This window comes from Rana temporaria, chromosome 6 (assembly GCF_905171775.1).
Source record: "Rana temporaria chromosome 6, aRanTem1.1, whole genome shotgun sequence".
Lineage (NCBI taxonomy): Eukaryota > Metazoa > Chordata > Amphibia > Anura > Ranidae > Rana > Rana temporaria.
In genome coordinates, this window is record NC_053494.1 from 189377346 (window position 1) to 189392166 (window position 14821).

At 46.7% G+C, this 14821-nt stretch overlaps 1 protein-coding gene across 1 annotated transcript in view; it reads right to left on the minus strand.

Moving 5' to 3' along the window:
* Window positions 1-14821, minus strand: part of LYPD6B (LY6/PLAUR domain containing 6B) — a 95281-nt gene that overhangs the window by 13312 nt on the left and 67148 nt on the right. The window contains exon 2 of the mRNA XM_040358019.1: window positions 1250-1409. Coding sequence (XP_040213953.1) covers window positions 1250-1361 — 112 coding nt within the window. The 5' untranslated portion in view covers window positions 1362-1409. The remainder of the gene's footprint in view (window positions 1-1249; window positions 1410-14821) is intronic.

A 14821-nucleotide genomic window follows, 5' to 3' on the forward strand; every position in this document is an offset into this window, starting at 1 on the left:
CACAAAGCGCTAGAACCTCTAGCACACCCAGCACCCATTGCCAATTCATACATTTAGCCCTGGTTCACACTGGTGCGTTTTGACATGCGATTTGGCATGTCAAATCGCATGTCAAAACGGCGGTATTTGCCGCAAATTTCCGGCAATGGCACCGTCCTAATCGGTGCGACGCCGCATCTGCGGTGTTGCACAGATTTCAAAAAGTAGTTTCATTGACATATGTGCGGATGCCTCTAAAATCGCGGCCGAAATCAGGACTGCCAACGGGAGTAAAATCAGCTGAACTCGCATGGACCGGCTTCACTCCCGCAGCCCAGTGTGAACCTGGGCTTAGTGCTGGAGGTGCCAGAACTGCGTTCCAACACATTCCCACTGGAAAAAAAAGCCCTGGTTGCTGAGCAACTAATTGGAATGGCCAAAAACAGCTGGTTGGCCATAAAGGCCCAGATTCTCGTACGAGTTACGCCGGCGTATCTCCAGATACGCCGTCGTAACTCTGAGTTTGAGGCGTCGTATCTATGCGCCTGATTCTTAGAATCAGTTACGCATAGATTTGTCTTAGATCCGACCGGCGTAATTTTTTTACGCCGTCGTATCTAAGTTGCATATTTACGCTGGCCGTTATGTGGCGCTTCCGTCGATTTACGCGTCGAATATGGTAATGAGTTAGATACGCCGATTCTCAAAACGTACGTGTGGCCGGCGCATTTTTTACGTCGTTTGCGTAAGGCTTTTTATGGCGTATAGTTACCCCTGCTCTATGAGGCGTAGATGAGGCGTACTAATGTTAGGTATGGACGTCGGAACAGCGTTGAATTTTTCACGTTTTACGTCGTTTGCATAAGTCGTCCGTGAATGGGGCTGGACGTAAGTTACGTTCACGTCGACTAGGCATTGAGCAGGCGCAATTTAATTTAAAATAAGACGTGATACTGAGCATGCGCCGTTCGCTAAAAGCGTCATTTACATGGGGTCATGCTTAGTTTACATAAAACACGCCCCCCTGTTCCTCATTTGATTTAGGCGCGCTTACGTTGGCAGATTTACGATACGCCGCCGTAAATTTAGACGCAAGTGCTTTGTGAATACAGCACTTGCCTCTCAAAGTTGCGGCGGCGTAGCGTAACTACGATACGCTACGCCCGCATAAATTTACGCTGATCTACGTGGATCTGGCCCAAAATATATATGTTATTATCCTTAGACTACACACTAAAAACTAGCAATAGCCAATAGAAAGGCTACTTACGATCTGCAGGCGGTCTCACATTATGGAAATTGACATTTCTGGCGAAAGCGCTGGGTTTCGGCGTGAAGAAGAAGTGAATGAGGCAGAGGATTAGGAAATTCAGTATAGGCATCCTGACTTGCGGAATCTTCAGCTCCTGTGAATTGCCGATTTCTCACACCTGTATAAAACACAAGTGGACATCAATCGTTTATCACTACAAATTGACAAACCCAAAGATTTCTTTGTCTGTAGATCTGCCCATCTATGGCAAAGTCTCATACTGCAAATTATTTTCTCTGATGTCACCAAGAACAGCCTAGTGGCCACCACTCCTGGTAAAAGGCTGTATTTGTGCTGTATGGATGCACTATTGGGGCACACAAGGAAAGATATACATGGCTCCTTTTACTACACCTAAATCCCAATCGAACTTTCAGTTTAACCACTTCAGTCCCGGAAGATTTTACCCCCTTCCTGACCAGAGCACTTTTTACAATTTGGCACTGCGTTGCTTTAACTGACAATTGCGCAGTTCTGTACCCAAACAAAATGTGCGTCCTTTTTTCCCCACAAATAGAGCTTTCTTTTAGTGGTATTTGATCATCTCTGCGTTTTTTATTTTTTGCGCTATAACCAAAAGAAGAGCGACATTTTTTTTTACTTTTTGCTATAATAAATATCCCCAAAAATGTTTTTAAAAAACAAACTTCTTCATCAGTTTAGGCCAATATGTATACCGAACCGATGGACCGCTGCCCGATCGGTCCAAACCGATGGTTAGTACAGAAAAGCATCGGTTCAAAACCCGTGCATGCTCAGAATCAAGTCGATGCATGCTTGGAAGCATTGAACTTCATTTTTTTTCAGCACGTCGTGTGTTTTACGTTGCCGCGTTCTGATCCGATCGGATTTTGAACTGATGGTGTGTACGCACATCAGACCATCAGGCCACTTCAGCGGTGAACCAAAGAAAACGGTCCGTCGGACCATTCTCATCGGTTTGGAACGACCGTGTGTACAAGGCCTAAGGCCCCTTTCACATGTGCGGACTATGAGTCCGCTTTTTCATCCATCCGTTTGCGGATGAAAAAGGGACATACATTGGTCCCAATGAGATTGCGGGTGTCAGCATGTGAACATCCGCTGACACCCGTAATCGTCCGCCTCCACAAAGATCCGATTTTGCAGACGGAACAAAACCCTATTTTTTCTTCCGTCTGCAGAGCGGATCGGATGAACACGGCCATACGGCCCGTGTTCATCCGATCCCCCCATAGGGGAGAGCGAAGAAAAGACAGGGCGGTCGCTGCACAGTGTGCAGGGACCGCCCTGTCAACTGTGGGATCAACGGAGCGATCCCCGCTGAGCAAGCAGAGCATACGGAGGCGGATCATTACTGATCCGCCCCGTGTGAAAGGGGCCTAACACTTGTTGTCCCAATATATTTAGGGCGTGGCACTGCGCTACTATAGACACCCTCAGTCCATCCGGTGGCTGGTGATCTATTGATATTCTCTTAATAATTTCTACTTTATCTCCTCTCCTCTGACAGCACAGGGATTTGTGTGTTATTACGCACACAAATTCCAGTGCTGGAGCTCGTGCACGCGATCGCGCGTGGCCATCAGCATTCGCACCTGCCGGCCACACGCAGCGCGTACCTCCGGCAGCACTAACGCACCCTCTGGTGGCTCTCCTGGTTAAAGCCGTATATGTACGGGATTTCACCCAGGAGAGCCATTCTGCTGCAGTATGTGTGCATGAGCCGGTCGGGAACCGATTAAATAAGCTATATACCATCCAGGTGATTTAAAACAAAAGCTGTTCAATGTCTTATAGTTCATTTTCTTTGGTGCAGCATGATTTTAAAAAGTCATGCCTGCTCTTTTTTTCGTGTATTTTATGCTTATAGGACAGCCCATTGAAACGATCTGCCCTTAATGCGCAGTGCGGGAATGCGCAAAAAAGCAGGTACCCTTGGACCCACCTCGTGGTGTGAACGAGCCCTTAAAGCGGTGTTTCCAGCTGCAAACAATGTAGCTGCTGACTTTTAATAAGGACACGACTTTTAATAAGGACACTTACCTGTCCAGGGAGCCCACAATGTCGTCCCCCCGAGGCCGATCCGTCCATCGGATCGGGTGCTGGCGCCGCCATCCTAAATAAGGAAAACAGGCAGTGGAGCTTTGCGGCTTCACTGCCCGTTTCCTACTGCGCATACGCGAGTCGCTTGGCGTTTTGTGAATGGCCCAGGTCCCAGAAGACAGCGCGCCCCATTTCCCAGGAGGCAATGCAAGGACGAGAACGAGGAGCTCCGTGGAGAAGGAAGTGGCAGATTAGGAAGACTGCCTAGCAACAGGCGTTTCTAGTTAAAGCGGAGTTCCACCTAAAAATGGAACTTCCGCTTAACCCACTCCTCGCCTGGGGGGGGGGGAGTGGGGGCTTCAGGAGAAGGGGACTTCCTGTCCCACTTCCTCCTTCCGCCGAGGGGCTGGTAAGGCGATTAGCTTAATCGCCTTATTGCAGCCCCTCCCTGTAGGCGAGTGCCTGTCCAATCGGACGGCGCCGCGCCGCTCGCGCATGCGCAGTGCCGCTCGCGCATGCGCAGTGGGTGCCCGGCCGTGAAGCCGAAAGCTGTCACTGCCGGGTGCCCACACTAGGAATGAGGGGGGGCGAGGAGCGGAGCCCCTGCCGGCGCGTCGATGGAGCCGTGGAGCAGGTAAGTGTCTGTTTATTAAAAGCCAGCAGCTACACTTTTTGTAGCTGCTGACTTTTAATAAACTTAAAAAAAGGCTGGAACTCCCCTTTAATATTTTTGTGATGACGTGGAGCCGTTGATCTTTTCTTTATAAAGAATGGGAATGCTATAAAACTCTACACAGCATGTAAATGTGAACGCCTGATGCAGAAAGAAAAAAAACGGTAAATTATTTTTTAATAATAATTCAGGACGACGCTCCGATAAATCCACAATCGCTCGGCTTCTCGTGGTATCTCTTTGGGATGGTACAAATCTGTATCACACTTCCAGTATCCAGTAGCCGGTCACCCAATCCCACATTCCTCCCCTCGGCTGGTCAGGCATAGCGTGGCTTTTGTTTGGACTGACATTGTTCGATTTTCTGCTCGCTGAACCCAGACAGGAGATCTCGAGCAAATATTCTGGGCGTTTCATTGTTTGGTCAGTGGGGGCATTTCAGGAAGTCCACCATACCTTGGCACAGAACCCGTTTACTCAGCAGGAATTCACAGGCCATGGAGACAATATCGCTGTGTACCCAACTGTATCCAACACTGTACACACAGCCTGCCAATACCAGTGTGACTTAAAGGGGATGTATTGTCTTTGTACATGCCTTACATAAACACGCTATATGGTCAACTAAAGCAAATCGTGCTGACAATGTTATAGTTTTCAAAACCATGTTTGTTTTGCAGAGCTGGTAATTAATATACACTATATCACCAAAAGTATTGGGACGCCTGCCACGCAGTCCGTAGGGTTCAATATTGAGTTGGCCCACCATTTGCAGCTATAACAGCTTCAACTCTTCTGAGAAGGCCGTCCACAAGGTTTAGGAGTGTGTCTATGGGAATGTTTGACCATTCTTCCAGAAGCGCATTTGTGAGGTCAGGCGCTGACGTTGGACGAGAAGGCCTGGCTCGCAGTCTCCGCTCAAATTCATCCCAAAGGTGTTCTATTGAGTTGAGGTCTGGACCAGTGTCGGCCCGTGCATTGTGGGTGCATGTTGGACTGTGCAGGTCAGTCAAGTTCCTACACGGCCCTGCTTTGTTAATGGGTAATTGCGCACTCCCCCCTAGAAGTCTGGGAAGCCCAGGACATCATATAACGCCCGCCCAGGATGGGAGATCCTTCCTGCGGACGTCATATGTATATGGTATATGAAGTGGTTAAAAGTAAGTTTATTACTAAAATCACAGGGCCAGATTCTCGTAGATCGGCGTATCTTTGCGCGGGCGTAACGTATCCGATTTACGTTACGCCTCCGCAACTTAGATGGGCAAGTGCTGTATTCTCAAAGCACTTGCTCCATAATTTGCGGCGGCGTAAGCCCGCCTAATTCAAATTTGGAACAGGGGGGCGTGTTTTATGTAAATAACTTGTGACCCGACGTGATTGACTTTTTCACAAACAGCGCATGTGCCATCCGTGGAATATCCCAGTGTGCATTGCTCCAAAGTACGCCTCAAGGACGTATTGGTTTCGACGTGAACGTAAATGACGTCCAGCGTAAACGACGTAAAATATTCAAAATTCGACGCGGGAACGACATCCATACTTGACATTGGTACGCCGCATGTACGCCTCATATAGCAGGGGTAACTTTACGCCGGGAAAAGCCTAACGTAAACGGCGTATTTGTACTGCGTCGGCCGGGCGTACGTTCATGAATTTGCGTATCTAGCTGATTTACATATTTCTAGGCGTAAATCAGCGTACACGCCCCTAGCGGCCAGCGTAAATATGCAGTTAAGATCCGACGGTGTAAGAGACTTACGCCGGTCGGATCTAATAGAAATCTATGCGTAACTGATTCTAAGAATCAGGCGCATAGATACGACCGCTCAGACTCAGAGATACGACGGCGTATCTGGAGATACGCCGTCGTATCTCCTTTGAGAATCTGGGCAACAATGTATATATGGGCATATCTCTTCTGCAGTGGTTACCGAGCTGCTTTCAAACTGTTTCGCAGTTGCAGTGCAATGCTCCTGAGGGTAACCTGCACTGAGCCATAGACTTCTATTATTACCTGCAGGTTTGTTGTGCTTTCAGCAAAGTGCAGCTAACCCGCAGGAAAGCCACAGGTGCACTGCAAACCACAGCGCATCAGTGTGAAAGTAGCCTTAGGCCCCTTTCACACAATTGGTCCGACCCAATCGGACTCTCCATTTACCTCTATGAAGGGGCAGATGTAAACGGAGCTTCTTGGGTGACGACACCGCGCCGCTCGCCCTACGTCCGTTTCGTAAAAAACGTACTTCTTCCAGGGTTCCAGAATTAATGACACCTCTGCACGTCTGCAAAAGAGCAGTGCGTTTCTGTGCATTGCAGGTAGACGTGCAATTTTACGCACGTCCCCACAATGCTCAGAACTGAATGTAGCCTTTTGGGAGTCTGGTCACAGCAGATGATGATACAACATGGCTGCACCCATAGTGAGTGTTGCATTGTCACTTTAATCATAACACTGACAGACATGCAGGAACATTTTTCCTGGACCCGGAATGAGTGATCTACTGCGTGTCTCTTTTTAATGACTGTCAACATAGAGAGACAAGAGTTATTGAGAATCATCTACTATATCATATGTTCCCGTAAGCATTGTGAAAAGTCAGAACAAGATTCTGCTTTACGGTTCACTTGAAGTCAAACACTGAACGGGTGAAGGTTTCATTGTTCATCTGCAATGATGGCAATTGAGTTTTTCTTTTCGATGGTCACACCTTGTAAGCTCCTGGCATCACCCTGTGTATGCAATTCACGTACATCGCAGGCAGCGCACTACAGACGTGGGGAACCACATGTCCACTGAGGTTACTGGAGCTACTCTGAGATGTAAAGCAAACTTTATGAATGGAGCCAAGGGCAGAGTTGGGGCTTCAGTAGACTGACTGACGTCATCGCGTATTGGAAGTGAACCAGAATTGTATACCATATGCCAGCTTGGTGACTCTTTTTAATGAGCATTGTTTTTTCCTTTATGTGAGTGTATTTTTAAGTTAAATATGTTTGTTTCTTTGTTTCTGCCTAAATTCATGCTGCTGAGAGATGTAATAAGGCCGATCGGTGAGTGGTTCTTATGGGAGGTCCTAGGACATACATGGATAGATGCCATTTATGCCTGTATATACCTATTGAGCATATAGTGACCGCTCTGAAAAAGGGGGTCATGATGCTGGTCTGCTAACCCCACATCTTGACATCACTTTGGGTGAGGTGGACACTGTTGATACTATTGGCACCATTTCTTCTGAAGAAGGAAAAATGTTATTCTGCGCATTCAAGGTTTTTTTGTGTTTTTGTTTTGGTCATAATTTTTTGGACTCTCGATGGGCCAAATTCACAGTCAGCGGCGTAAATGTAGGCGGGCGTAGCGTATCGTAGTTACACTACGCCACCGCAACTTAGAGAGGCAAGTGCTGTATTCACAAAGCACTTGCGTCTAAAGTTACGGCGGCGTAGCGTAATTTTGCCGGCGTAAGCACGCCTAAATCAAATGAGGAACAGGGGGGCGTGTTTTATGTAAACTAATCATGACCCCACGTAAATTACACTTTTTTCGAACGGCGCATTCGCGCTCATGCTCAGTATCACGTCGCATTTTCAAATTAAATTACGCTCGCTCAATGCCTAGTCGACGTGAACGTAGCTTATGTCCAGCCCCATTCACGGACGAATTACGCAAACGACGTAAAACACGACGCTGTTCCGACGTCCATACCTAACATGACTTACCCCTGCTTTATGAAGGGTAACTTTACGCCGGCGTATGTCTTACGTAAACGATGTATCTTGCTACGCCGGGCGCACGTACGTTCGTGAATCGGCGTATCTAGCTCATTAGCATATTCGATGCGGAAATCTACCGAAGCGCCACCTAGCGGCCAGCGTAAATATGCACCCTAAGATACGACGGTGTAAGAGACTTACGCCGCTCGTATCTTAGCCGAATTTATGCGTAACTGATTCTAAGAATCAGCCGCATAGATACGACGGCTCTCATTCGGACTTACGACGGCGTACATGGCGCTACGCCGTCGAAAGTCCTTTGAGAATCTGGGCCTATTTGTTTTACTATCTATTATAATTGCATAACTCGTCTTTGTATATATTTAAACCATTTATTTATATGATTACAGTATACTTCATTTTGTTGATGCAGCTAATTTACACTATGGTAAGTTTGAGCGCAACACAGGCAGTTTGATTACTGGCAGAGGGTGAAGCTGTAGTCAAACGTCCAAGCTAATTTTGTTACTGTCAAGGACGCGCTGGCCATAATACAGCTGAAGCTCTGAGGTGCACACGAATGTGCAGGTGCGTCCCTGTGGGCGCCTATCTTGCAGTGTGCAGGCATGCGCATTCACCACTGATACTGGCACCAAGTGGCCTATACAAGTTCAGCAGCTACATTAGTTGGTTGCTGTCTGATCTGCAGCTATTACTCATGTTCCTGAATCTACTCCTGCATCCCAGACAATTTTAATCTAATTAATATGAAAAATACCATATTTTGCCGCTAAATGCCGATAACTATTATAGAAATTTCTCATCATACTGTGCTCCATCTGTTGGCCAAATGTGGCATTTTCTCTTTTAAAGCAATGAAAAACATTTGCCTAGCACAGGAGATGGTTTTATAGGATTCTTTTTTGTCTCATTTGCGCAGAAGGAATGTACTTTCACTTTCAATGGTTGCTATGAATTTTTTTTTTTCAGTAGGGCAATGGACAGTGTGAGTAAAGCCGTTGACAATGTCAGAAGGGCAGAGGTTGGTGTCAGTAGGGCAGAGATTATTATCAGTAATTTATTTTTAATATCTTTATATTATAACTTTTTTTTACAATTTTATGTTTTATTTCTTACCTTTTTTTTTCTACAATAAATCTTTATTTTTTTTACATTTTTTTTTTAGTGCGTGGGTGAAATATCAGGGGTCTAAAAATACCCCTGATGTCTCACTTTTGAGACAGAGAAAGGGACTGAGGACATGGGGCCAGATTCACAAAAGGGATACGCCGTCGTATCTCTGTTTCTATCTATGCGACTGATTCATAGAATCAGTTACGCATAGATATCCATAAGATCCGACAGGTGTAATTGTTTTACACTGTCGGATCTTAGGATGCAGTACCGCGGCCGCCGCTGGGGGGAGTTTGCGTCGTAAACCAGCGTCCGGTATGCAAATTAGGAGTTACGGCTATCCACGACGGATTTTCGCATTCGCTACGTCGCCGCTAGTCTAGTTTCCCGTCGCAAAGTTAGTCGTCGTTTTGGGTGCCCTAACTTTAGTCTGCAAACGTATTGCTGTCTAAAGTATGGCCGTTGTTCCCGCGTCAAAATTTAAAAATGAACGTCGTTTGCGTAACACGTCCGGGAATACGGAAGTATGCTACGTGCGTCGCCGTTCGAAAAAATGACGTCACGGCGCGCAAAGCACGACAGGAATTGCGAAAGTGAGCATGCGCAGTAGGTCCGGCGCGGGAGCGCGCCTAATTTAAATGGCACACGCCCATTTGAATTGGCCCCCCTTGCGCCGGAGGCTGCCAGCGTAGTTTTCATCGCAAGTGCTTTGTGAATCAGGCACTTGCGATGAAAACTTGCGGCGGTGTAATGTATCTACGATACGTTACGCCGCCGCTCACCTACGTGAATCTGGCCCATAGATCCCCCAGTCCCTTTGCAGCCAAGCAGCCCAGGAATCTGGGCAGCACAGGGTGATTAGGGTATGCCCAGGCACACCTTGTGTGCACGCCTATAATCACGTCTGTAAAAATGAAGTTCAAATTTAAACTTACACAATGTAAAAGTAAAATAACATTTTAAAATACCATAAAATGTGGATGGTTAGTGAGCTGTATTGAATTTATTTTATTAAGTCCCCATCCTGCAGGTGTCTCCCATCCACCTGTATTTCTATCAGTGACAATAATACACATCCATCCGTACTCACCGCACCCTGTTCTCCACACTGCAGCCCATCAGCCAGAAATCTCAGCTGTGCAAATAGGACTCTGGACAGGAAACACATTATCACTCCACAAATACTGCCTTCCCTTCATTCTAGGGTTATTTCACAGGTCTTCCAGGCTTCATAATACATGTGCTAATTCCACTTAAGAGCCTTTCCAATGGTTGTCATAGTAGAAACACTTCACGTGCTTACAATAGCGTTATCATTATCTCATAAGTCAAGCTGAAAATGCAAACAGCCTCTTAAACATGACCTGCCGTACATCACGTTGCTGTGGTGTCCCTAGGTAGCCTATCCTTAGATCCCACTTATTCCGTCCATTCAGTTTTCCAAAAATGTACATAGAATCGAATAAATAATCTATTATATTCTATCAAATGCTGAGCAATCAATTTAAGGAGACCCTAGTGCAGGGTTTCCCAACCAGAGTTCCATGCAACCCCAGGGTTCCTCCAGGGGTTGCTAGGGGCAGGGCTGTCTTAATGAGAGGGCACACCTTGGCCCTGCCCAGGGGCCCCAGCTGCATGGGGGCCCCTGCACTTTCGCCAAAGCAGGGTGTAGAGGGGTCAGAGTGCAGGGGGATATCTGGGGTGTAGAGGGATCAGGGTGCTGGGGGATATCTGGGGTGTAGAGGGGTCAGAGTGCTGGGGGCATATCTGGGGTGTAGAGGGGTCAAAGTACTGGGGAGATATCTGGGGTGTAGAGGGGTCAAAGTGCTGGGGGGATATCTGGGGTGTAGAGGGGTCAGAGTGCTGGGGGGATATCTGGGGTGTAGAGGGGTCAGAGTGCTGGGGGGATATTTGGGGTGTAGAGGGATCAGGGTGCTGGGGGGATATCTGGGGTGTAGAGGGACCAGGGTGCTGGAGGGGGGGGGATATCTGGGGTGTAGAGAGATCAGGGTGCTGGGGGGGGGATATCTGGGGTGTAGAGGGATCAGAGTGCTGGAGGGATATCTGGGGTGTAGAGGGATCAGGGTGCTGGGGGGATATCTGGGGTGTAGAGGGACCAGGGTGCTGGAGGGGGGGATATCTGGGGTGTAGAGGGATCAGAGTGCTGGGGGGATATCTGGGGTGTAGACAGGTCAGAGTGCTGGGGGGATATCTGGGGTGTAAAGGGATCAGAGTGCTGGGCGGATATCTGGGGTGTAGAGGGATCAGAGTGCAGGGAGGATATCTGGGGTGTAGAGGGATCAGAGTGCTGGGGGGATATCTGGTCTGTTTACCTGCGCTGTCTCCATTGTAGGGGCCCCAGAGCATTACTTTGCCCAGGGGCCCATGATGCTATTAAGACGGTCCTGGCTAGGGGTTCCCTGAGCAATGGGCAATTTCTGCCTCCAAGATAAGTTCCCACCATTGATCCTTTTAGCTATCTGTAAGGGGATAATTCTTTCCAATGAGCATTCTTCTCACTGATTGTCACACTTATGAATCATGACTTGTAGATATAGTCATTTTTAGCAGAGGTCCCCTGAGGCCAAAAAGTTATTTCAAGGGTTCCTCTGTGTTGGAAAGGTTGAGAAAGGCTGATATAGTGGAACATGTTGGAAAATACAATAGTTTTCTTTCAAAACAGGGGTGGTCCATGCATTGTGGGCGCACGGGCGACGCCCCCCCCCCCTCGACACCTCTGCCGTCCGGCCCTCCCTATCCATGTGCCCGGCCCCTTTCAGGACGCAGGGCACATGAATTCCTATGGCAGGGATAGGTGGGGCTCTAATAGGCTTCAAAATAGGGTGAGCTTGGGGTAACTACAGTTACTCCCCGCCAATCAGGAGGCAGGTCAATAAGACCTGTTTCCCGATTGGCCAAAGCGCCAGGCGATCCTATTGGATGCCTAGTGCTGTGGAAGAGGAGACACGCTGGAGCCAAAAGCTTAAAGCGGTAGTTCCCCCTCAAAAAAAAATTTAAGATTAGATTGATGCTCATTTTGTCAAGGGGAATCGGGTAGTTTTTTTTAAAAACGAAGCAGTACTTACCGTTTTAGAGATACATCTTCTCCGCTGCTTCCGGGTATGGTCTTCGGCACTGGGCGTTCCTTCTTGATTGACAGGCTTCCGACGGTCGCATCTATCGCGTCACGTTTTTCCGAAAGTAGCCGAACGTCGGTGCGCAGGCGCCGTATAGAGCTACTCGTGACGCGATGGATGCGACCGTCGGAAGCCTGTCGGAAGACTGTCAATCAAAATAGGAATGCCCAGTCCCGAAGACCCATACCCGGACACGGCGGAGAAGATCGCTCTCTACAACGGTAAGTACAGCTTCAATTTTAAAACAACTAGCCGATTCCCCTAGACAAAATGAGCATCAATCTAAGGGTAAACATTTTTTTATGAGTGAACTCCCGCTTAAATTGGTTGATTGGTTTCCATGCAAAGCTGCACCAGATTTTGCACAGTGTAATTTCTGTCACGATATGAGCTTATTGTATCAACTTTTTAAGCCATATATATTTATCGCACAACACTTTATATCACAGTACACTAATATAACTCTTTTTTCACTATATCGGTTATGATACATATTTGTTTCACACATGGGATTTCTTCTCGTTCGTTTTTTTTCACTCTCTCTCATCATTAGTATGAGAGATTTCTTATTTTTGATTTTTTATCCAGCTCATATACGATAGTATCCCATGTGTGGCACATCAGGGTTCATCGAAGTGTTCTATTGACTAATGATCACCTGTGGGCTAATTGGTGGAACGCCCCATTCACCTTTCTCCCTCCTTCTTTTAAACACAGTTTTTGTCATTGTTCACTAGCTACGAGTAAGCATCACACGATGTGAAACATGTCAGCCATTCTTTTCCTTTTGTTCACTTCTTTTTGACTGCAACATTGTTGGTTGTTTTTTGTTTTTTGGATTTCACTTGCTGAATAAAGATATCGTTTTAAGGAGTGCGGCAGTCCAGGACCTCTTTTCATCCAATGCACCTGTGCAGAGCCAGCACCCTTTAGGCTTGGTGGGACGGAAGCAAAGCCAGGGGATCAGCAAGTTTCTGAGCGCTATTATTTCTCACTCCTGCATTTTACCTACCCTAACTGATATTTTTGCTACATTATTCCTCACAGGTTTTTGTATAAAACCCTATCCAGTATCCTGGATGAAATACCAATAGCTCCCGAAGAAGCGGTCAGGAGATACGCCGTCGTATCTCTTCTGTGAATCTGGCCCTGAGTGCGTTAATTATAAATCAGAAGCAGGAAGGCCGCGACTGTATCTGAAATCTATGGCGCTGCACCAAACTAAACATCGACATTGATAAGTAAAATCATTTCCAATATTTACTGCACATAACAAACAAAGCTGATTTTCTTAGGAGTTATCTGTGTATGCAGGGTGATATCACTTTCACATTAATGTCGCGGGTGTTGTGTTCCTTTGTTTAATCACCTTGAAATAATTTGTTCAGATAAGATGTAGAATAAGAAAAAATGTGATTACTAAGGCTACGCATGACATGTCAGGTTATCTGGGTGTACCGGTGTACTGCCCTACATTATAAATATCTACACCATTTGTGAGGGAAGAACATCATCTAGTCATCGCTGATCTGAAAAGTTCGTAAAATATCCTGAATTAAAGGGGTTGTAAAGGAAAAAGTTTTTCACCTTAATGCATTCTATGCAATAACCACTTAAACCCCGGACCATATTGCTGGTCAAAGACCAGAGCACTTTTTGCGATTCGGCACTGCGTCGCTTTAACTGACAATTTCGCGATCGTGCGACGTGGTTCCCAAACAAAATTGGCGTCCTTTTTTCCCCACAAATAGAGCTTTCTTTTGGTGGTATTTGATCACCCCTGCGGTTTTTAGTTTTTGCGCTGTAAACAAAAATAGAGCGACAATTTAAAAAAAAAATGAATATTTTTTACTTTTTGCTATAATAAATATCCCCCAAAAATATATAAAAAAAAAATTTTTCCTCAGTTTAGGCCGATACGTATTCTTCTACATATTTTTTGTAAAAAAAAATCGCAATAAGCATTTATTGATTGGTTTGCGCAAAAGTTATAGCGTTTACAAAATAGGGGGTATTTTTATGGCATTTTTATTAATATATTTTTTTTACTAGTAATGGCGGCGATCAGCAATTTTTTTTCGGTACTGCGACATTATGGCGGACACTTTTGACACATTTTTGGGACCATTGGCATTTTTATAGCGATCAGTGCTATAAAAATGCATTGGATCACTATAAAAATGCCACTGGCAGTGAAGGGGTTAACACTAGGGGGCGGGAAAGGGGTTAAGTATGTCCCTGGGTGTGTTCTTACTGTAGGGGGGGTGGCCTCACTAGGGGAAATGACTGATCTTCTGTTCATACATTGTATGAACAGAAGATCAGCATTTCCCCCCCTGACAGGGCCGGGAGCTGTGTGTTTACACACACAGATCCCAGTCCCCGCTCTGTAACGAGCGATCGCGTGTGCCCGGCGGCGATCACGCCCGCCGGGCACGCGCACGGGAGACCGAGGGGCGCCCCTAGGGCCTGCGTGAGAGCCGACATATAGCTACGGGCTCTCATGCAGGGGAGCCAACCTGCCACCGTAAAATGACGGTGACTGGTCGGCAAGTTGTTAAAGCGGGAGGGTTCACCCAAAAAAAAAATTTTTAACATTACATTCAGGCGAGTTGTTAAAATGACAATCGGCTGTTTTTTTTTTAAATCCTTGCCGTACATACCGTTTTATATATATATGTTCACCGCGGCTTCCGGGTATAATCTGCGGGACTGGGCATTCCTAATTGATTGACATGCTTCCGACCGGCGGATACAGCGCGTCACGAGTTGCCGAAAGAAGCCGGACTGCGAGTCGGCTCTATACGGCGCCTGTGCACCGACGTTCGGCTTATTTCGGCAACT